Consider the following 23917-nt stretch of genomic DNA (forward strand, 5'->3'; position numbering starts at 1 on the left):
CAGTGGACATCGAGGTTATTCCATTATTGCGAAGTAAACTATTTTACTAGTGTTATCAAATTTACAGTATTAATACTGACGTGTGTTCTGATATTTCCTCTTCAAGGCAAACCGACGTATGAAATGGATCATCTCAATCCAGACTGAATCTGGGTCACTGCGAGGTAAACGCCACAACATCGGACCAACATGCGCGTCAATTAAAGAGGCGATACAGCAAGACCATGGTGGATCAACAAGTTACAGAGACTGTTTTCATTATTTACCCCAGAAGAGGTAAATAATGAAAACACAGCAGCGGAGGCTGTAGAAGAGGAGCGAGTTGGAGAGGCTGAGGAGGAAATCTCAGGAGAGAAGCTCAGCAAGGCTGCAGACTGAAGAGGAACATGAACCATTTGTGTTGAATTATGTGTTCAGTTAGAAGTGTCTGTTTTCTCTCATTTCATAATTTAATGTGGTAAAACATTCATGAAACGTTTGACTCAAGCTCTTCAAGTTGCACGTACACAGGTGATGAAATGAATCACATTTCAAGTAAAAATTTGATATTTAAAATGTTTCAGGTAATAAACATACATGTAATGAAAGATTATATTTTTAAACAAACATTTTATGTGATTAAAGTAAACAATTATATAATCAGACATTTTGCAGTAAACATTTAATGTAAACAATCAAACCAGATGAAAGAGCCCATCTTTAAACATTTAATGTGTAATTAAACAGGCCAGAGTAAACAATAAAGGTAAAAGTTATGAAATAAATCTCACTTTAAGGAAATATTTGTTGCATTTAACATATTTCAGGTAAGAAGTGAACATATAATGAAATAGATCCTGTCCTAGAATTTTATGTAATTGAACATTACAGGTAACAAATGTGATGATCATCTGATGTAATACAGTTTATGAAATTTAAAAAAAATATTTTTTAAATATACAATTAGTTAAAAAATAAAAAAGGGGTCAAAATGTAATAAAGATGCGTGTGCCTCATCTATACAGTCTAGAAAAACAATTTCACACTGATTTTGAGTTAATGGGGCAACGATTTGGAAGCTATTGAAGAAAACATTATTTAATATTAAAATTATTTAAAATATTGAATATGATTTAAAATTTTAATAGAGGATAGTATGCCTTGTGTAATGGCATGAATTACCACTTTTTGTATCAGTTGGTCACAAGGCATTTATTTACAGGAGTGTTTGGTTCGGAAATTGACGGCCCCTATGTGAACCTCTGAGCGCTTGAGGAGGGAGTGATAGAGAACAGCTGGCCGGAATCAGCGTTCATAAATCAAATCAACCTTGAGCTAAACTCTCCTTACTCCACGGAGCGCGGATATCCAATATCCAACTTGAAAAAAACTTCACTGCAATCGGTAACACAATGAAAACGCCGGAATAAAGTTTGTTTTGGTCTGTGGCCTTTAAAGACGGCGCCAAGCAACTGCGTGAGACGTAAACGTTATACGCAGTGATGGTGGTTCCAAAGCTCAATGGCTAAAAGTTGCTTCACTAGAGAATGTCGCATGTTTTCACATCGGTGGACAGTTTTATGTGACACTGACTTGTGCTTAGATACTTTCACTTTCTATCAACACTCAGCAGGAAAGTTTGAGACAAACAAAATACCAAATAAACAGCCTTGGGGGGGAAAAAAAAAGCTTCTTCATCGACTCGTTCCTTCATTGTCTTGGATTTGTTTGAAAGCTGAAGTCATCCGTCTCTATTTCTGAAATCCTCCAAACGCGGGGCTAAGCGCTTTCACTGGGTTGTCTCTAATTTGGAACGCCTATAAATAAGTCTTTAAAGCCCAGCGCTTCTATGTCATCAATAATTGTTTGCTTTTGTTGTGTTGAAGTCGCCCTTCATTGTTGTTGCTTGCATTTTCTTATTGCTGCACTTGTTTCAGTCTCTTCCTCTCGTACGGAGTCGGCTGTGACAGGTCTTTGGGTTTATATAAATAGCGCAGTCTGTGACAAAGGGCTCCAGTAATTTTACTTGAGCATATTTTATTTTCAAAGAGCCCACAGTTTGCTCTAAATATAACATTTAAACAAAGCAGGAGCTTTGTTGGGCTCATGAAAGGTCGTTGAGTCTGTCACAGCAGCAGAATGTCAAATACTCTTCAGAAATACCAAACTTGTCTCAGATCTGCTAAATTACTGCTTTATACAGAAGAAAGTATCACGGCTCCAAAATGAGAGCTATATTCTCACTGACAGCGGTGTGGGGAAAAAAAGAAGTAAAGGCGGCTTTGGATCACAATAGAGTCAACCCTGCGGCTGGTAAATCATCCCAACTGAGTGACCCATATTTTATTAGAGATGGGAGGGTGGGCATTTTTTACATTGTTTATCAATTATTGTGGAAAAAATCTCTGATCATAATAAGGATCTTTGATTTATTGTTGTCTTGCCAAATTTCAGTGTTTGATGGTAAATAAAAATACAAAATTGACAGCGTTGTTGAAGATAATATCTTCAACAACGCTGTTGATATTTTCTCCACTGCTAGTTTCACAAACGCATACATTCGGTAAATATGATTTAATGCAGTTACTTAGTGCAGCAGTGATATAAATCACCCTTCTCTAAGTAGGTGCTGTCTTAAAGAAGCCTGTTGTAAATGGAGATGTTTTTTAAGAACAATATTTGTGTTTGTGGTGCTAAGATTAACGTGCCATATAGTCACAGCCATACAGTTTACTTCAATAAACAAGTAATAAATGCTTGTTTAATCATAATGTTTATTGATATCACAGTATCTCCACAAAAGTCCATATCGCCCACCCCTGTTTTTGCATTAACAAAATAATTTTTCTGTAGTGGATAGGGCACCAAAAATGGCTCCACCCCACGGGCCAACATCCTTGTAAATCCGGCCCTGGTCAGTACTTTTCCAATAGAGGCATGGCGGAGTGTGTGGAGGTGCGAGAAGCAGAACTTTATTATTTTCCTGATTCATACTTGACTGCTAAACAAGCCTCCGGCCACTAGGGGGCAGCAGAGTTAAAATTAATCAACAGACGGCCTGTTCAAGCTAGTAGAAGCAGCAGCCTACACAGGCAGAGAGCTGAGGGATGAAGTTTGTGACAGTGCACAGAAAAATGCCTTTGTGAGTACTGTCTGTACATGGTTTTAAATGACAACAGCTTTTCATTATTACTTTAATTTGTTATTAAAAAAATAAATTAACAATACACTTGTGAAGGAATGTGCTCCGATAGAACCCTCTGTGTGAGTGAGAAGAGTAGCACAACGCGCTCCTGCTCCTCCATGATTGTGAAGCATAGAGCTGGTAGCATCATGGGATGGAAATGCGTCTCTTCCAGGAAACGTTTTTCACAATTTGAGAATATGGATGGAGCTAACTGCAGCACAATCCTGGAAGAAAACAGACTGGGATCAATGTTCACTTTCTGGTGGGAGTAAAGCCTGGAACATTCACCCAAAGCTGCAACTGAAGAGTCTGGATCAGACCAATGGGCCACATCTGGGCCGCTAATGACCTAAGCAGTGTTGTATAGTAACGAAGTAAAAATACTTCACTACTTTACTTAAGTATATTTTGGAGTACTTCATACTTTCCTGGAGTATGAAAATTTTTGATGACTTTCACTTTTACTTCACTATATTTCCGAACTTAATTGCGTACTTTTACTCCGATACATTTTCAATGTGTGGTTTAGTTACTCGTTACAAAAAAGCGAGAGAGAGAAACGCAAGTGTTTTGACCCCACCTACTGATTAGCAAGTAGCAAGTAGGCTACCGAACAAAGTCTGTAGCCTGCTTGCCTGGGCTTGTTCATCATCACCACCAATAGGATACTTCTTCTTCTTCTTCTTTTCTATTATGGCGGATCACAAGCAACTTTAAGGTGCATACCGCCACCTACTGTACATGAGTGTGTAGAAGCATTACTTCATATCTATTAAATTCTACTTTTTAATTTTGTATTCTTAAGATAAATAAACAATGCTTTCCTTAATTTGTGAATATCTGTTATGTTTCCTTCATTTCCTAATATACCTTTAAGATTCCATTCATGCCCCATATTTCTAACTATTCTCTTTAATTCTTCCCTTTCGAGTTCATTTGACTTACAGTTCATCAATATGTGTTCTACATTTTCTTTCTCTCCACATCTCTCACATTTATCATTATTTTTCCTCCCTATTTTATAAAGCATGTCATTTAAGTAGGTATGACCTACTCTTAATCTACTAATTATTATTTCTTCTCTTCTGTTTCGTTCATTAATGCTTCGAATTCAAACTGACTTTTGTACTTCATATAATCTTCTTCCTTTCTTATCTTCATTCCACATTTTTTGCCATTTCTTGATTTCTTTACTTTTAATTAGGATACACCTGTTTCGCTTCTCCCATTAAACACAAAGCAAGTCTCGCAATCAGTAGCAGCCACATGGAAATTCTATCTTACAAAAACTCCCCGTCCAACTTGAAGAAACACATCGAGGTAACTTCTTATGAAATGGTTATAATCCTCCTGTTTCAGTAACTATAGCTTGGTCACTAGACACTACTGTGAAATCTTGACCATAAATGAACTTTGTTTGGCATTGTTTCAGTTCCATACGTGGTGTATTTAGCTTAGGCCTAATGTTGACTGTAGCAGGCTACCTAGACTCCTCTGTTCAAGGGGGTCAGAAGCCATAGCGATAGCAATTTAGACTAAATTTAGCGAATATAGGAAAGGCATGCAAGTTCAAAACCAGGTTTACAGATGCCAATAAGCTGCATTTCCCTCCCAATTCTTTTTTTCTTTTGCATAATGACCAGTTGTGTGCACCACCTACTGACTGTAGCATTGACTGATTCACTGATTTGTGAAGTAGAGTAATCGTAACAGCTCTTTTTCTTCATGTTGGCCGCATTTTCTGTACTATTTATTTTTCTCATTTTCAGCACTGACCTTACTTGAAGGGAAAACTTAAGGCTTACAAAAACTTTGTATTTTCTGTCCTGGAGGGTATACTAAGAAGCTGGTTCAGTTGTAAAGCAGGTTAAGTTAACCTTGTGCTATAGGTAAAGCACCTAATTTTCTTAACTAAATGATGCCTGCAGGTATATCTATTAGCAGGTTTAATTTTGCCTGCACTTGGTTGTGTACATTATTTTAAGTGTATTTGACAAGTTTACCAAAATATAAAAAATGTCATTCAAACTGCATTTGCTTTGTTTTACTTTTTACTTGTACTTTTCATTACATTACTTGAGTACATCCATTTTTACAGTAATTTCCATACTTAAGTACAAGAAGTTTCAAATACTTTAAGACTTTTACTCAAGTAACATTTCAGTCAGTGACTTTGACTTTTACCAAAGTCATATTTTGGAGAGGTACCTATACTTTTACTTGACTCTGAGATTTCAGTACTTTATACAACACTGGACCTAAGGACCGTGAGTTTGGAGTAAAAGAGCAAATTCCTTTACTTTGTTATAGGTGCATGAAATACAACGACACAGCTTTTATTTTGAAGGCCACTACTTTATTTCTTTCACAACATCGCTGGTGCGGTTTTGTGCCTCAGGAAATGTGTTGAACGGCTTTCAGGAAATTAGCTCTTTGCACTTAGAAATGTCAGCAAACATAAAATTAAAAAAACATTGACGCAGAATTCAGAGGTTTAATAAGGCATGGAGTTCTAAATATATCTTTGCTGAAATAGACCACAAAGCTCTGTGCTTACTGTGTGAAGAACATTGAGTGGTGTTCAAGGATTTCAGTTTCAACTTTCCAAGAATTTTGCAAGATATGGTGAACCATTTCAGCTTGTCACTGAAATCTGATTAGCTCTGACAAAATAAGGCACAGTCGCAAATGTGTGTTACTCTCTGTGCTCCGTAACAAGGTTTAGATTTATGTGTTAAGTGTGGCCTAATCAAAGCTCACGCCTAGGTCTGGTGGAGAATCTGTAAAAAACAGTGGATGTGAACAGCTGGTGTGGACGTACCTGAAAAGACATTCAGCTGTTACTGTAATGAAAAACAGTTTGAAGTATTTAATTCTTAGCTGAATGTCAATGCACAGATTTCTGTTTGAGAATATAAAAATATATATGTATATATTGCTCTGCAATACCAAATCCTAACTTAATAAATTTAAGTTTGTAATAAATTGTGACATTTTTTTTTCTTTTTACTATTTCCTTTAACTGTGCCCCGGCTTAAGCTTAATTAAACTAAGTTGAAGTAGAAGTTTGTAGAATGAAAGTGTGAATTTGTTTCGTCAGCAGATGTGTAGATGCAGGTCAAGTCACACTCCATGTGAACGGGCCATTTAGCGTCTACCGCATGGTAACTGCTCAGTGCTCTGACCTCGGGGCATGTCATTCCAGCTCGACTTGCCGCGGCCTACGCAAAGCTCAGACCAGGACAACGGGGGGTGTAAAGTGCAATCTCTCTGCTGTGTTATCGAGCTGCCACACTCACCCGGTTTGCTTAATTTCCCTCCCCCGGGAGCAATATTTGACTGACTCTCCGGCCCCAGAGCACCAGCTGCACAAAATGCTGATAATGATAGACGTCAGAGGTACGGTGAGCCGTACGGGTCACAGAGAGCACATCCGAGGTCACACAGCTGCTCCCATCTGTCTACGCCGTCTGCAACTTCAACGTTCTCCATCGCATGTCAGCGGCTAATCTTGTTTAAAAGGGAGACGTTCCATTGTTGAGCTCTGAAATGAATTTGTTCATATTTTCTGAAGTTCCAGCACTTACACATGAGAAACTACTCACCAGCAGTGACAGTCTGATGCACACCAGGTCAGGTGTTTCTAACAGTAATCCAGATGTTATAGTCAGGATATTACTGGACAATGTTCTTGTTTTCTTTAGTGATCTGGACCAGTTTCAGGTGTTTCACTAAGGACTAGACCTGTCGCAATAAATAATGAATCAATTAATGGCATCATAAATTTAAAAAGATCTCAATAATTTCCATTTGCATGATTTATATTTCTTCTATTTTGTCTCTAGACTTGCAATCAGGTTAAGAAAGTAAATATTGGGCAGGCTGGTGTGAGTCCAGCTTGTCTGCATGGGCACCAGTCCAGCTTGGAGGCTCAACTCTCTCCCTGATGAATTGCAGCTGACCTTTCACTGTAACATCTGCTGGGCAGTGGCCGCTGCAACCTCCCTCTCATCTCTCTACTCCCTGCGGTTCCAGCAGCCTCCGCTCGTTTGCTCGTTTGTCGTCATCGTCGCAGATGGATGTTAAACAAGTTAGCCTTCTGCCAATTCCAGCATCAAATCAAGGTGGGCTTCAGCGTCAGCGTCCCCCGCCCCCCACCCCGCCCTCCATTAGCTACGTGTTGTTTCTCCTTCGAGCGGCGACATGACTTCTGTAATGACCTCATGGCGCTTCGCTGAGATTGCCTGACTGGATTTCTGCTGACAACAGCTGCTCTGATCACATATTGATGATCAGATTGTGCAACCCACCCCTCTGTGGGCTTGTGATTGTGATTGCTTCCCCTTATCCGATTACACTCAGTGAAAATGAATATTTTTTTCATTTCAGAGAGAGTCAGCCTTTTGTAATTACAACGGTGGTTTTGAAACAGAAATCCATTAGCTTAATGGATTGATCGCCAAGGAGAGGGATGTGTTAATTTACTGAGCAGAATCTGGTCTTTAGAGCGTTGTACTTCCCACTTACTTGAACTCACACTGCAAATTCTGTGATAGTATTGATAGAACCACACAATCCTGGACACCCTCTGCTGTTAGACGTTATTAAAGGGGCGGTACTATGTGTTTTCCAAACACAGTGTCATTTTATAGCACATTCAACTAACTACGTTAAGTTCAGTTGTTATAAAACTACTGTAAATATCAAAGTGTTTCTTATACTATATTATATGTATGTATTGAAAGAAATTTGACCACAACTCGACGCCTTAAAATTGGCTTTTGTCTCTTTAAGAAGCTCCTATTCTCCACTTTGATCACATCATCACATCACTGCTCCTCCATGATGCCGTTTGCAGCTGTTTTTAGGAGCGTTAGACTGAGAAGAAGTTCGTTTGATCAGTATCAAACGCTTCAATGTTAAGTTCAGCAGATGTGCAGTTCCACCAGGTGTTTGTAAATTGCTGCTGCTAGTCTGGAGGAGCTGAGTGGGGGAATCACGGGGGTTTGGAGCTCGCCTGGAGACTGCAGCTTCAAAGCGGAGCATTGGATCAATAGGCGGCACATTCTGTGAGCAAGCATAGAACGGTTGCCACGGGAGATTAAAGGATTTCTCAGACATGCATGAAAAAATCAAGAGAACACTAGGTATGTTTTTGATGAGGTAATAACATAACATGATGTAGAGCTAAAAAAAAAAAAGAGTAAATTTTCATCATATGTGCCTTTGTTTTTATGTCGACCAATTTGCTGAATGTTAGGCTAATGCTAGGTAACATATTATCAGTGTTTTGATATTACTTGTTGACTCGTCGTTTGCAGACAAACTTAACAGAAAACGTTGTTCTGCTGATTGACATTCTTTGCTTTATTTGAATGTTATCCTAGTAAAGGTATGAAAATTGAATCAGTTCAAAACCTAGTAAATAAACCTAAGATTTACAGGGCAAATATGCTGCTTTAAGACCTTAGATTAGCTGTGGAAAATAAATTGAGAGAAGAGTGTTGTTGTTGTTTATATGCTGCTGCGGATTTTGCCTCTGATGCCATGGAGTTTCGGGTGATTAATCATTCATTTTGAGCATCTGTGTGCCCGTGCAAAAACAGGCAGCAGGTCCGCTGCTGGCATGAGCTGACTAGGCTTCTTAAGGCTCTAATTTGTGCGGTTTGTCTACTGAGAGTAAAAGAGGAATCTACACCACTATCAACTGATTGCATGATTGAAGAGAAAAACAGCATTACTGATTTAGGTATTTATTTCTTCTTTTTGAGCGATGGCTCTGTTGCAGCCTGGGTTTCTGAAAGGCTTTAGTCCGGTCCTGTCAGTTTGGTTGTTTCCTCTGAGCTACAGGACACTCAGAACATGCGGCACCAACTGAGGGACAGACTGCTGCTGTACGTTAATGCTGAGTCTCATGCCTTGAAAAGTATATAAGCCTTTGGATGTTTTTCCCTTTTTATTGCACTTACAAATCAGTCGTGATCAACAAAATTTGTTTTTTGACAAAAATAGTTAGAGTTCATGTCGATGTCAACATGAAAATTTACTTCTACCATTAGCATAGATAGGCTAATTCTAGCATTGGATATGCTGGCAACTAGGATGCCTCGGCTGTAAACTTATATTAATCATTCACTGGTTACCATTTGTGAAATGATACTAACCAAATGCGAGTTGGTTTCTATGGTAACATTTTTATGAAATTTCTCAACTTCTCTTTGTAAGCTTTATGGAACTCCAGGCGGCTTGTGTTCATATCAACATAATGCTTTAAGCCAGTGGATGGATGAATAATAAAAAAAAACAGTTACACAAAAGTGTTTCACTGTAAAGATGGTTCTCAGTGTGTTTTGTTGCAACTTAAAGTGTGAAATTAACTTAAGTGGAGTTTGAAAACAAAATATGTGTGTAGGTTTATGTCTGGTTGAACGATGTGTGTGCCCAGTTGATTTTTTTTTTCTTTTTTGGGGGGGATTTTATTGTAATCCATAGGGAGGCCCAGAACTTCTTTGGGAACCATTCGGGGGGGCAGTAGAAAATCTTTGGGAACCACTACTTTAAGCTAAGAAACAGAGCACTGTTGAACTTTCAAGGTCTTTATCAGTAGGTTTGTTGCTTTTAGCTGCACACCTGAAACAACAACACACTTCCTTAAACACACACACACACACACACTTGCATCACATTCCAACGACTTGGCATGTGCAGATGCTGGCCTGCCCACGGTATCAGCATATGACCAAGTAGACTGCGGTGCGTGCCAAAGCCCAGCCTATTGTCCGGGGCGTGCGTGCCCAAGAAGATAAATATGTAATGTACTCTGATTACTTTGTTCTTTCTGTGGTGTTCATTCATACTGCATGAAGGAGTCCAGCGCTGTACAACTCTATATGTCGTCAAAAATCAATTAGACTTCGGCTTGTGAAAACTAAAACTGACTCCAGCTCCTTTTCTTGGGCTGGAAACAAAAGAACTGGGTGACAGAAAAAGTTAACAACCCTCAGTTGCAAAAAAAATTGCAAATATTTTCCTCATTGTCCCGTAGGGGATTTGGCAAAAAGTGAGATAATCCAGACCCTTTGTGTAACTTAATAGAACAGTCATACTTTACATTAGAAAAACCAAAGGGTCACAAAACTCATCATGGGCTTTACATGCCTGCAATGGCATGTTGATATATCATCACAACCAAAGTTTAAGTTTTGGGATTTTCTTTTTTAATTTTCTATCAGACTAATTCTGCATATGATGACTGGCTCCTGGTTTTGACACTTTGTAATATTCCTAATGACCTACAGCTTGTAAAATGAGCATTGAATATGTCAACAGTTTTCTCAGTTTTAGTATGTCCTACAGGACCCAATGATTTACACGACATGTCAACAACAACTCCACAGATACAAAGAATTCAAAGCAAATTAGTTCACTAATGTAGTTATTGGTACAGAAGTGGAATGGAACAGGAATAAGTATTGAACATACCAAAGGAAATGTAGTAAAGACTTTGTGGAAACTGCTTTATTTGTAAGAAAATCATCAAAGAGAAACTAGTCAGATGTAATTTTGACCCATTCTTCCAAGCTATCTTCAAAGGTTCTGGGGTTTCATTCTATGCACTCTGAAAACCAATTAAGAGTTTCTTTGCTGTTAACTATTATCTTGCTTGGATTTCCACATTTGTTCAGACTCTCGTGAAGAAAGCACATCTCCCCCTTCATCCTTCCTCCAGGTTTATTCGGCTTCCATTTTTCCTCCAAACATGATGTGTCCAATGACACCCAAAGAGTCCTGATTTGGGATTGGCTTACCAAATTGTATGTTCCCAACATTTAGACAGGATAGTCCAAAATGTTTGCAGTCAACTTTAAATAAGGCTCAATGTGCTTTTTCTTCAGCAGTGGAGTCTAGTGCAGGGAAGCCATTGCTACTGAGCAGTAGCTTGTTTGAATGGGAAAAACTGTTTGGTATTTCCATATATTTTTGGTACTCAACTGTATTGATCATTGTCATGACTCCTTTTTCAGAAATCCTATATGGATTTGTGGCCCTGACCTTGCCAGTTATAGCTAAATAAGTCTCTAATAACACTAACTGGAACATTCAGCGGTTTTGAAGTACAGTATGTTTTGCAACAATACAATTTTTGTGAAGGTTCCTTTTGCTTTTACCAATCACGCCAATCTTGGCAATACTTTGATAGTAGCAAGGCATTTTATAGGTTCTCACTGTGAAAATTGAGAATATCCTAAACCAGTTTAAGAAGCACTGAAGCAGATGCTAATTTTGATGTGGTTGGTAGCTCACAATTAGCAGTTCTCATAGTGCTTACAAATAATTTGTCACTCTGTCACTGTTTCTTTTCCAACCAAGTACCTATAATTAAAAATGAACACGTTTTTAAAATGTTTCATATTTCTGTGAGTAATTGTCAGCCAGCCTGAGGAACAGCTTTTATTAATTGCCTCTGTCAACACAACAGGGTAAATAAATGACTCCTTCCTTTCTCAAGGTTTCCTCCAGACGTTTTGCTAAGCCTGGTGAAAGGGGAGCTGGGTCAGTCATCCAGAGGCCCGCTGTGTTTCTGAGTTAAAAAATGCTTAAAGTTGACAGGAATTTTTTTAATTTGACTAGGTAATTATGTGTTTTCGGAAGACATTATTAACAATACAACACCAACTACAAGGAACTAAAAAAGGCAAGCATAAAACATAAATTTTTTGCACTTCAGTTGTTTCATACTAATTAAAGTATGAATTAAAACTTTTTGATTCTTTATACGTGTCTTGTCACTGTTTACTGAAGTTGTTAGTGTGTAGACCGGTAAAGACAAGCCATCTTTACTTGTCGTGGTTACAGAGTTTCAGTGAATAAAAAAAGACATAAAAAAACATATAGTAAACAAACAACACTAAGCCTGGTGGGGGAGCAGGAAAAACCTGGCGGCCCACCAGGCTTAGAAAGTACTGGGGGAACCTGATGTCTTATTTCAAAATAAGAGACTCAAGCAGCAATGGGGTGTAAGCAAAGGACACACCTTCATGCGCAGAGCTCATATTAATATCTTACATTTATTTAGCCATAAATAACTAATTGCTGGACAGCAACAAGTTTTGACTTTTACATTAGAAAGACCAAAGGGTCAACCGTTTTACTGAAGAGACTCTTTAACCCCCAACATTGTTACTGGTGCATAAAAAACACTTATAATGAACAAACAATGCTAAGCCTGGTGGGGGAGCAGGCTTAGCCTGGGTTTTTACAAGAATTTATTTTTCCATCCTAAATTTGTTACACCCTTTATAGAAACTGGAGGACAACTTAACACAAAGAACACAATTTGCTTGCTGGTCTTATTTGCATTCAAAGAAGTCAATGAAAGTTTGCTTCAAAATACATATAGTCAGTTCTCATGTCTCCTGCTTCTCATAATGAAGACATGCACAGAGATGGTGATTGGGTTCAGCCTGACTGCATCCAAATATGAAATGTGAGCCCCTGATAGAAGCCGGACTGAATTAGTAATTGCAATAAGAGAGGGCCCAGCTGTAAAGCTGAACGCTCTGTGGTGCCCCTTATATTTATGTGTAACGCTTAGACCAAAGTTCCATCGTATATTTTAATGGATTTCCAGGAAAACCTGCCAGCCCGATCTGCTGTAGTAATTTATTTATCATTGTGAAATAGATGTTAAGTGTTGAGTCCGAAATAGGATGTTTGGCACAGGATGGTTTTTCTGGCCGAGTGCTTTCCAAGGCTGCTCAGCATCTAGTCCTGACGCTAAATGCTTCAGGTGATAAAATATTGATTAGGGACAATGGAAGTATGAGATGTGATGGCGTCGGTTTACCTGAGAAGGCAAACAAACGCATATCAGGACCCCCTGCAGTCTGCTTAGCACTGTGGAGTTGGGATTGAAGACGCCATCATACACCTGCTTCAACAAACCCACTGTCATCTGGACAAAGCAGGCAGCCCTGTGAGGATAATGTTCTTTGATTTCTCCAGTGCATTTAATGAAATTCAGCCTGATTTGCTTTGTGGGAAACTCCAGTAGACACAGGCGGAGGCCTCAGCACTCACCTGGATCTATGACTTCCACATGAACAGCCCACGGTTTGTGAGCCTGAAGGACTGTGCGTCTAACCAGGTGGTGAGCACCACAGGGCTCTGTACTCTCACTATTGCTTTTCACTCTGTACACTTCAGACTTCTAGCACAAAACAGACTGTTGTCATCAAAACAAAAGAGACGATTCCAAATTTTAAGAAAAACAACCTGAGGTAAAACATTTTTTCCATTATGGAAGAAGTAGTGGAGGTATTTAAATATTTTGTTGTTCACATGGACAACAGACCGGACAGCAAAATGCAAGTCTGCTGTGGAGAGGTCATTGTTTTGGAGCAGCGGCATCGGAAATGAACGTAAAAAGACTCAACCTGATAAAGAAAGTCGGGTCTGTTCTGAGGACGACTGGTGAACCTCTGGAGGTGACGATGCAAAGAAGGATTCAGCATTTAACTTCCTTCTTGGGGTTAATAAAAGTGGTTTTGAACTGAACTGAACTGAAATGGTTGAGGTAATCAGATTTTAATGAGGGACAACAAAAGTATGAGATACAATCACTGTTTTTATGTTGCATTGCTTCTCACTTTGTTTGTCTCAGTTCCTTAAGGATTAAAACTGAAGGCCTCATTACTGTGATGACACAATCAAATGGCTTTTCTTGAAACATGCTCAGTATTTGGTATGAAGTGGTATACCTATATGAAAAAAAGTACTTCTGTGCTGTTAGACGTCTGAGAATGATCCTTAATTGGCTAAACAAAATCTTCCTGAAACACAGGTAGGAAAAAAAAATAAGTCAAAGCAAAACAAGACAAATTTTATCTAGCAAAACACTTTGATGCCATAGCAGAATTTGATACTATAAAAACATTCATTCTGCCACTGGTCATGAAGATGACACTGGTGTGTCCTGTCATCTTCATGACCGATTCAAGCATCTGCAGAAAATCTCCTCAAGTAGTTTGGTGAATGCACTTCCAAAAGTTTAAGGAAAAACATACCTGGAACAGCAAACACATAATGCCATGAAGCTTTGTGATTTAGAGAGATCAACTTTTCTTATTTGACTTCCATAACTACTGAAGTGAGATTGAAACTCTTGACTGTACACTGCAGAGGAATTAATATGTTAACTGTGGTTCTGATCTCCATTCCTGCGTTTGTCTTTCTTTCCAGATGAAGTCTACAGAGGTGGACCAAGGGCTATTCACAGACAGCTACTGCAAAGTGTGCAGCGCTCAGCTCATCTCCGAGTCCCAGAGGGTGGCCCATTATGAGGTGAAGATGGCCTCCAAGATTACATCATCCCAGTCTGTTACACTTCACTGCTGTTGTGGGGATAATTAATTCTCAGGATCATGTTGTTGTGCTCCTGCCTCCAGAGAGACCGGGCTGATCTATCCACCTGAACCCTGCAGCTGGCAGGAAACACACCCACCTTTGACTTTTTAGCTCCCTCTTTGATGCCAATTTTGTTACTAAGTAGTAACTGCTGCACATAAGGGTCTGAAATTCTTAAAAGTTTTTTACGCTACATTGTAGGGCTGGGTGATAAATCGATTGTATTGATCAGTCACGTTTCTGGTTGTTGAAGGTTTATTTATTTATTTACTTTTTTTTACCAATGCACTCCTTGTGTTTCTGTAGCTCAGAGTGAAGTTAGCACAGCCAAGGTCCACCGTTTTGTGAGACAGCCATATTTTACAGCTTCTGCTTATTTGGACTTTGAATTCACTGCAAAAGCCCTAAATCTTACCAAGTGTTTTTGGTTTTGTTTCTAGTGCAACTATCTTAGTTCACTTGAAATAAGTCAAAACTAACCTACAGGTAACTTTCCAGCAAGATATAAGAGCTTGTTTTAAGTAAATAATTTGTTAATATTGGTAAAAAAGATTATTTCACATATTACAAGACATTTTCCCATGTTCTAAGTTAAATAGTCTTCCAAAAGAACATGTATTTTAATCAACATTAAGGAATTATTGACTTAAAGCAACTGCCAATATCTTGCTGAAAAATTATTTGTAAGTTAGTTTGGTCTCATGTCAAGTGTACTAAGATATTATGCTATAGAAAATCTTATAAAATCACCTTCTCTCTCCTATTTATTCCCTGTCTACATATTATTCATTAAAATGTCACTAGAGCACAAAACAATCTAAAATAAGCATTTAAAGTCCTAAAAAGTGAGATGCTTGTGCTTTCAGAACTTTTGGTGACATTAATTGTCAACATTTATGGTGTTGCTGCCATAAAATTAGTTTTATTCCTGTCTGACCCATTACAGTGGTTTTATGTCTACCTGTATGTCCCTTCATAATGGCTTTTCTACCATTAAGCTGTATGAGTAATTTACATAATAAGCGTGTTCCATAGAAAACAACATTAAAAGCAACATTATTAGTAAACTGCGTGCACCACAAGGCTCAGTGGTAGAGCAGGCGCACCATATTTTAGGATATAGCGCTCAGTGCAGCTATCCTGGGTACGATTCCCGATCCTGGGCTATTTACTGCATGTCTTCTTCTTCTCTCTCTTCTGTTCTTCTTGTCAAGCTCCTAGCAATAAATAAAACCTAACAGTCCCACAAAATTCTATTTAAAAAATCCTTTTAATTGCATGAACCACATTTTTGCATCTGTCATCAACCCTGGCATGGAACGAGTCTCTTTCCTGCACAGCCTCTGACTGTGCAGTAAAGCTGCTGCTTTGGTTGCTTCCTCTCTGCGTGTTTCTTGTCGGAATGCGAACCGCTGCAGTAGTGCAGATGTTGCCTCTCGCCGACCATCACGGCAGGCCAGGAGAGCTGCGGGTGTGACTGCAGGCCTGCAGCAGCTGGACAGCTGCGCTAGCACGACGTGGAAAGAGCCACGCGAACAGAACTGACCTGGCAGGAAGAAAACTGTTTGAAAACTTCCTGTCTGTCCGATAATGTTATGCTGGTTCTTGCTAAATAGAGAGCCATGGCCTTTTTTGGGCATTTCAAAAGTTTGCACAACTTTGTGAGTTAACTTTTTCTTTTTAAATTTTATTCTAAAAGTCCTAACAGGGCAAACCTTGTGTGTGTGGAAGGCTTTTCATTTCCTCAGAACATTGCTACGAGGCACAAAAACTTGGCCGCACCGATGCAAATCAAATATTAATTTTGTTCTTGTGTGATGAATGCTGAGTACAGCACTGAGGCTGTAGCCTCCTGGAGATGCAACGTGTTTTGGTTGTTCTTTTAGAGCAGTAAGGGTCTGATGCGTCATAGTGACGACAGGAGAACCAAATTATAAAACCCCATTTACAAAACAGGACCGACTGTGAAAGCTACTCCATTTTCTGAGCCTCAGTTGCTCACAGGGATAACTGTCTTACAATCCGAAAAGTTGCAGGCTTCGTTCCAGCTTTCCTTACTACACGTCAATGTGTGAATGTGTGCACATTTGTGACATGCTAGAACAGAACCAGGAACAAGTCATCAAAACGCAGAGAAAAAATATAGAAACCACCAAATTCTGAGAAAATAGCCATTTCTGTTGTTTTTTTACAAAATAAACTAGTCATGAACAATCTGCCCTTTGCTTTAAATAGCCGTTTGAAAAGTTTTAAAATGGTCAACTTTGTGCTTGAATTCAGCTTGTTCACACAGTAAACTGGAGCCAGCAGCCAATTGAGTTTCTATTCTTTGGGCCCGCAGCTGATTAACATACCAGCTTTTATTGGCCAGTCACACACTTTTCTTATTGATTTCAGCCAATACATTTAAAAGGAACGCATGGTTACTTTATTCTGAGTTTCCATTTAGAAGTGAGCTGAAGCTGAAGATGATGACGAATGCTTTGGACTCAAAAGTGGAAAAGCTGGAACGCAACATGTCAGACGCTGTGGCCGCAGCAACATTTGAAGAAGATTCGGGACGCTGTCGTTCAGCCGCAAACTTTCGCCGGAGTTTATTTGCAACGTTCAGATGAATCAGAAAGAAATTGGCAGGACATGAGAATGTTTGGACATCTTGTGGCTAACAGATGTATCGTCCTTACGTTGAAGAAATATTCTGGTGAAAAGAAAACACGCCTGGACTAGTTGTATAATTGGAGGCATTGAAGTCTGCAGGAATACTTTTCAGGTTCTAATGGGTGAGTTTTTTTATTTTCAGAGCACGATTACGATGCATAGCGCTAAATAATTTCAAAACCATTTTTTATGTTTTAGAGAACATACTGAGAAGAGTTTTGGTAAAATATGTGTTGAGTTTGTCTCTCGTTTCATCAGTGATAGTCAAGAGTAAAGGCGATGGATGAAGCATACCTCTGTCCCTATAGTGCCAGTCTTCTTTGTAGTTTTCCAGTCTGTGTAGCTGAAACCCTGTTCAGAGTGGCATGTCTAGATGTTTCAGTGTGATCGCAGATTTAAATGGACCGTCTGATCTTGCACGCAGCCTTTATCTCCTTCGACAACAAAAATTTATATCAAAGAGCTGCCAAGACGCAGGTGAGATGAGGCAGCTTTCTCTCCAGAGGACGTTCAGGTCATGACGTTGTGGAAAATCTGGATAAATGCCAAGAATGCCTTTCAATCAACAGTTTGGTCGCCTCGGGTGTTGCTCTCTGCTCTTCAGATGAAATATTCTTTACAGACACATGCTGCTGTGAAGATATAGTCAGAATATCTTTGAATTTTAAACTCAAAGCAGCATTTGACAATCAACTGGAAAAAGTAATTGATCTTGAACCCTCTCAACCACATCAGAGCTGAAATTCCCCGTGTTGAGGTGATCAGAGCAGATTCTGCCTCACAGTTCAAAGGATGGCAAGTTATGCATCCGTCTCTTTGCGTGTGGATCGGACAGGATGAGCACTGCACTGGCTCATGGGTGCTAGCAAGGGAGCTTTTCTTTTCTTTCTCACTATGGCGTCCTCGTCTGAAGGAAAACTGGAGTGGTAAGCCAGCAGAGAATGTTTCCTGTCCAGGCATTGCTAGTATGCTGACAGTCTACGTACATGTAACACTACCAGGCTTTTTTTAGGTGGCTTTTGAAGTCTTTTTAAAGTAAGTATACATTTTTAAATGGATAAATGGTAACCCTTCCCCTGCCTTAAGAGATGGTATCGTTTGGGCGCCTTGTCAGGCAGGGTCGCACTGACCCCTTGTGCGCTTCTGGCTTTCCCTCTGTCCAACCGTGACATCTGCCACGCTCCTCCTGAGCGTCGCACTAAGACTGCGGGTGGGTTAAGAAATAATGTGAAGAGTTTTTTCCGCTATGGATAATCTAGCTTGAAACACTCTGGTCTTGACTTAGACTTGGACTCAGTGGTCTTGACTACAATACAAATCTATAATATCTTTATTTATTCTGTCTGACTAAGTTCTTAAACATTTTTGGCATTGTGGAGAACATCATCCATTTGATTTTCTTTGCCCTTTGTCCACTTTGTATCTTCACTAATGGGTTTCCATTATCTTGAAAGCATTTGAAAAGAACTTTCCTTCTAACCATTTGTTGTGTTTTTTCCTCTGTGCTGCTCACTGTAGAGCTCTTGTCTCAGTTAATTGGCAGATGAAAAAGTGGGCTGCAATATATTTGACTTTTGTATTTACTCCACCAGTGCCCGGACTGAGGTTTTTAGGGGTTGAATGCTTGTGCTGATACACGTTCACACAAAAATTGCTTGATTGAGCTGCTGTATTGTTGAAATGTGATGTTGGATTCATAGTAAAAGAAAAAAAGAAGTTGTTTTGCTGCAGCATAGGTTGCGTTGTGTCAGAATAAAGATGTTTGAAGAGGCCTGAGCCATGAATTTAATCTGTCAGGTGACTGACAGAACATTAAATGGTAGAACAATTGTGTAATATTACAATTCTACAATAGCTCTTGGCAGAGGGAAGTTTGTTTAGCTCAATTCATTGCATGAAAAGTGGAACTTTTGTAACTCTGTAGCCAGATTTAGGGTTACACAAACCTGCATAATAACGAGCCAGAGTGACCAATGGTGAAAAAAATGTACCTTTGCACCGTGTATGCTTTTTTATATGGATACAGATTGAGTCAATCACTGTCTTTTCTTGTAAAGGTGTGACGTCACGCTTGTGCAATTCAAGTTCCAATTGAAATCATTGCCACCCAAATTGTTCCCACCACCAAACCCCCTACCCTAAATGATTTGCTAACAGCAGTTTCTGACACAGAAACGTGATCACCACTGCCTGTTACAGCTTTTAACTGCTGGGATTTGTCGATATTCACAGGCTTGGAAATCTGGCTTTTTGTCCTGCATCTGGTGAAACAGCTGTGGGATAACAGCAGTGACTGAAGGTCTGCATGTTCTATTTATGTTTGAGACCTGTTTAAGTCAGGTTGTCAGACTTAATGTTAATATTACTTTCAGCAGAATCCTCTACCATTTGTATATCCAGCTGCATTTTGGGTACAGAGTAGAAAAAACAAGTGGTGATGAGTCTCTGCCCACTAACCATTCCATGACTTTCCAAAGCCAAAAATCAATTCTGTCTCAGCTAATTCGGATGCATCCAATGTGTGTTATTGACGAGAATTGATGTGCATTAAATGTTGCCTCGCAGCATTCATGATGGGTTTTCTCCCTAAACTGGTTGCCTGGTCGCAGAGCCCATTTATCACTGTTTCATCAGATCCCTTAAACAGTAAAACGGTTTCACTTTCACATAAGTTGACCATTGTGGAGACGCCGTTTCCCCGCTTGGCAGTTCAGAGGCCTGACTTTGAGAAGTCAACTTCAACACACCTTTGTACTTCAGTCCATTTAGGACAACATGAAGAGTGGGTTTAATTTCTGGCTTGTTTTGTTAAAGGGGAAAGAGCAATATGTATTTTTAAATCAGCACCAACTAGCTGATTTTCCTAGTGCCACAGTGTTGCCACAGGATCTCGTAAAATAGCACAGCGTAGGGAGTTGGACTGCTTCTGTTTAAGATTTGTCACTGTAAACAGGGTGGAAACAAGCAAAAGCATTCTTATAGGTTTCTACTGTATGTTTGAAGTAAAAAAAAAAAAAAGTCTCAAAATTCCTAGTTGCAGTAATTAACAGGAAGATCCCTGAAGTCAAAATTAAGGCAGTTCTCATCAGCTAAACTTTAAAATCCAGTTTGACAGCAATGTGTGTTTAAACATACTGAAAGCAGCAGTAGAAGAAGAGAGGTTAGTGGCCATCTGTGAACCTCATTGTGAAACCTCTCCAGTACCTTTCCAGGGTAACAGTAAGACTGGCAACACAATTTGTTCTTACATCCAGAAGAAATTGTATTTTGAATAAAGTGCTAAAACCCTGGTAAAATAAACCCTAAACTCCATGATTATGCTTGGTGTCATGAACAACGTCTCTTCTCTCCGTCTCTACGGAAGCCATTGCTGAACCCTGTACCGGAATGTTGTTGCTTTTACATTCAGTAGAAATATTCCAGAAAAATGGGATCAGAAGAAGAGCGAAGGAGATAATATCTGTCTGTTTCGGCTAATATAGTTTTGATACCCTGGTGGGCGTCTCATCACTCACCTGTTCCCCCGACTCCAGCAGCTGCGGCTGCTTTTGATTACTGTGAGACCTCAGTGTGTCACATAATATGAGCTAGCGCTACAACATGAACCTACTGGGATTCCAGTAGGTCTTTCATCTTATGGAAAACGGGCATATGGTTCCCTTGAGGCCTCAGCGATGCCAAAGCTGCGAGGCTTGATTCGCTGGGGTTTTGCTGCATTATTTTGAAAAGTTCTAATTTGACTGGCTCAGCTGAATATAGAGCTGTGGTGCCAAAGACAGTTCACCAGAGAGTAAGTTTGAGAAAGGTCAAATTTAAATGGCACAGATGAGCCGAGCATTTATAGAAATGGCATCGGTTTAAAATATAGTATTCACTTAACAGCATGGCATTTAGGAAGTCTGGAGGTCAGCAAGTTGGCTAAAAAATCGTAAGGATGACTTTATAACCGCAGCAGTTACACTGTCATACGCTGCCAATTAAAAGAATAACTAACATTATTGTGTTTGAGTACTTATAATATTGTTTTCATACAAAACTTAATTTTGAATTTGTCCTTTGCTCCACATAGGAGTGGACGATAAGGACTGGGATTATCCCAATATTTTGTACTGCTCTTCTGATAACGATAAAAATTATGCTAATGCTAATGCTAATGATTACTTCTTTTTTTATGGCTCAGCATTTAAAGGTGCCAAGTTTGTGATCCTTCTGTAACGCCACATACTTACAGAAGTGTGGTATCACTAAGCTGCACGTAGAGACATTATTCATATGTTTGGATTTACTGTTATTTTTTTGATGCTCTCATGGGGAAAAATGAGGAATAGTGAAAACAATTTTAGTCAGTTTATTTTTACATTAAGTGAAATTTGTGACGATAAATCAAAATTCTTATTATGAACTTTAATTTTTCACAATAAATGATAGATGATATGATAGCATTTCCATTAAGTGAATTTAAGATAAGATAAATCTTTATTGTCATTGTCACAAGGACAACGAAATTCAAAAGGTGCCATCAGTCAGTGCATATGCTTAAAAACAAAAAATAACTGTCTCACAATTCACACACAACGCAAGAATCAACAAACAGCTGGCAAAAAAAAATAAACAAAAAACCCCAAAAACTAATAAATAAGAACAGCCACATTCTCACATACATCATTTATGATGATTAATGGTTGTTTTTGATTGCATTTAGTTTTGTTATTGCTATCGGGTAAAAACTGTCTCTGAGACGGTTGGTTCTTGTTCTGGTTGCTCTGTATCTTCTGCCTGAAGGCAGCAGTGTGAACAGAGAATGTCCGGGGTGAGAAGTGTCCTTTGTGATGTGTTGTGCTTTTCTTAGACAGCGGTCGCTGTGCAGGTCCTCCAGTGAGGGGAGAGGGCAGCCAGTGATTTTTTGGGCTGTATTCACAACCCTTTGGAGAGCTTTCCTTTGAGCCGTAGTGCTGCTGTTAAACCATACCCAGATACAGTAGGTCAGTATGCTCTCTATGGAGCACTTGTAGAAGGACACCAGCAGCTTCTCCTTGATGTTGTTCCTCCTGAGAACCCTCAGGAAGTACAGTCTTTGCTGGGCCTTTTTTATCAGCTCGAAGGTGTTCATGTTCCATGTGAGGCCCTGCTCAATGTGGACCCCCAGGAAACGGAAATCAGCTACCCTCTCCACACATTTACCCCCAATGGTTAGTGGTGTAATGTCCGTTTTATTCCTCCTGTAATCTATTATGAGTTCTTTTGTCTTTGAGTTGTTGAGGAGCAGATTGTTCTCCCTGCACCACTGCAACAGCCGCTCCACCTCACCCCTGTAGGCGGACTCGTCGCCTCCTGAGATGAGCCCCACCACTGTGGTGTCATCAGCAAACTTGATGATGGTGTTGCTGTGGTGGGCAGAGGTGCAGTCGTATGTGTACAGACAATAGAGCAGGGGGCTCAGCACACAGCCCTGTGGAGAGCCAGTACTAAGGCTGAGGGCAGTGGATGTATGTTTTCCCACCCTAACTCTCTGCTGTCGGTTGGTCAGGAAGCTCAGAATCCACATGCAATTTATTGTCGTAGTTTAAATTTTTGCCGTTTTATGTCTAATGGAAACACAGAGTTGCGTGGCGTAGCTAGCTGCTTATTGCCTTCCTTCAGCTGTTCGTGTTCATCCACACCCTGGAAAAAAACACTTTTAGAAATACCTCTGATTGTCACAAGGGGTAGTCAATGGCAACACTGCCATGTTGCAAGAGTTTTAAACAACTAGCAGCAGCTCCCGTTTCTGATTCTCAGCCATCAGGTAAACCTGCACCAGCAGAGGGGAGGAGCTAAGAGTCTCTGTTAGCGGTCGGTTATGTTGATGTCATGAAGTGGTGCGGGTGAGGTGGTGAGGCAGACGCTGTAGACCCAGATGAGATGAATAAGGGATGTTTAATGATAAATAAGTCCGGGAACAAGCAGCAGGCACAAGGAAACACAGAACGACGAAGAAGCTAACATTGACGAAAAATTGACGAGGACCCGACGAGGAACAAGGAACACAGGTGGAGTTAAATACACGGGAGGGTAATCACAGAAACGAGACACACCTGGGAACAATCAAGGGGAGGACAGGACAACGAAGAGACTTAAGGACACAAAAAACTCTAAATGAACACAGAAAAACACAGATCCTGACAGTACCCCCCCCTCAAGGGCGGCTACTAGACGCCCAAAAAACAAAAACACAACAAGGGTGGGCGGAGGGGCGCTGGACGGCGGGCCAGAGTCCAAAATAACAAAAAACAACCCACCATTGCGGGCGGAAACACGGGAAGGGCCAAGAGTCCAAAAAGAAACAAAAAACTACCCACAGGGTGGGCGGAGGCAAAGGAGGCGGGAACCACGGAGGTGGTCCGGCGGTCGTCCGCGGCGGCGGGAACCACGGAGGTGGTCCGGCGGTCGACCGCGGCGCTGGAGGCGGGAACCACAGAGGCGGTCCGGCGGCCGTCCGCGGCGCTGGAGGCGGGAACCACAGAGGCGGTCCGGCGGCCGTCCGCGGCGCTGGAGGCGGGAACCACGGAGGCGGTCCGGCGGCCGTCCGCGGCGCTGGAGGCGGGAACCACAGAGGCGGTCCGGCGGCCGTCCGCGGCGCTGGAGGCGGCGATGATGAGTCCCGGGGGCCGCCCACAGACGGCGACGACGAGCCCCCCGAGGCAGGGT

General features: G+C 40.3%; 1 protein-coding gene across 1 annotated transcript in view; it reads left to right on the forward strand.

Annotated features, from left to right (window-relative positions):
- Positions 1-23917, forward strand: part of zmat4a (zinc finger, matrin-type 4a) — an 88600-nt gene that overhangs the window by 10236 nt on the left and 54447 nt on the right. The window contains exon 2 of the mRNA XM_032579172.1: positions 14408-14509. Coding sequence (XP_032435063.1) covers positions 14408-14509 — 102 coding nt within the window. The remainder of the gene's footprint in view (positions 1-14407; positions 14510-23917) is intronic.

This window comes from Xiphophorus hellerii, chromosome 12 (assembly GCF_003331165.1).
Source record: "Xiphophorus hellerii strain 12219 chromosome 12, Xiphophorus_hellerii-4.1, whole genome shotgun sequence".
Taxonomy (NCBI): domain Eukaryota; kingdom Metazoa; phylum Chordata; class Actinopteri; order Cyprinodontiformes; family Poeciliidae; genus Xiphophorus; species Xiphophorus hellerii.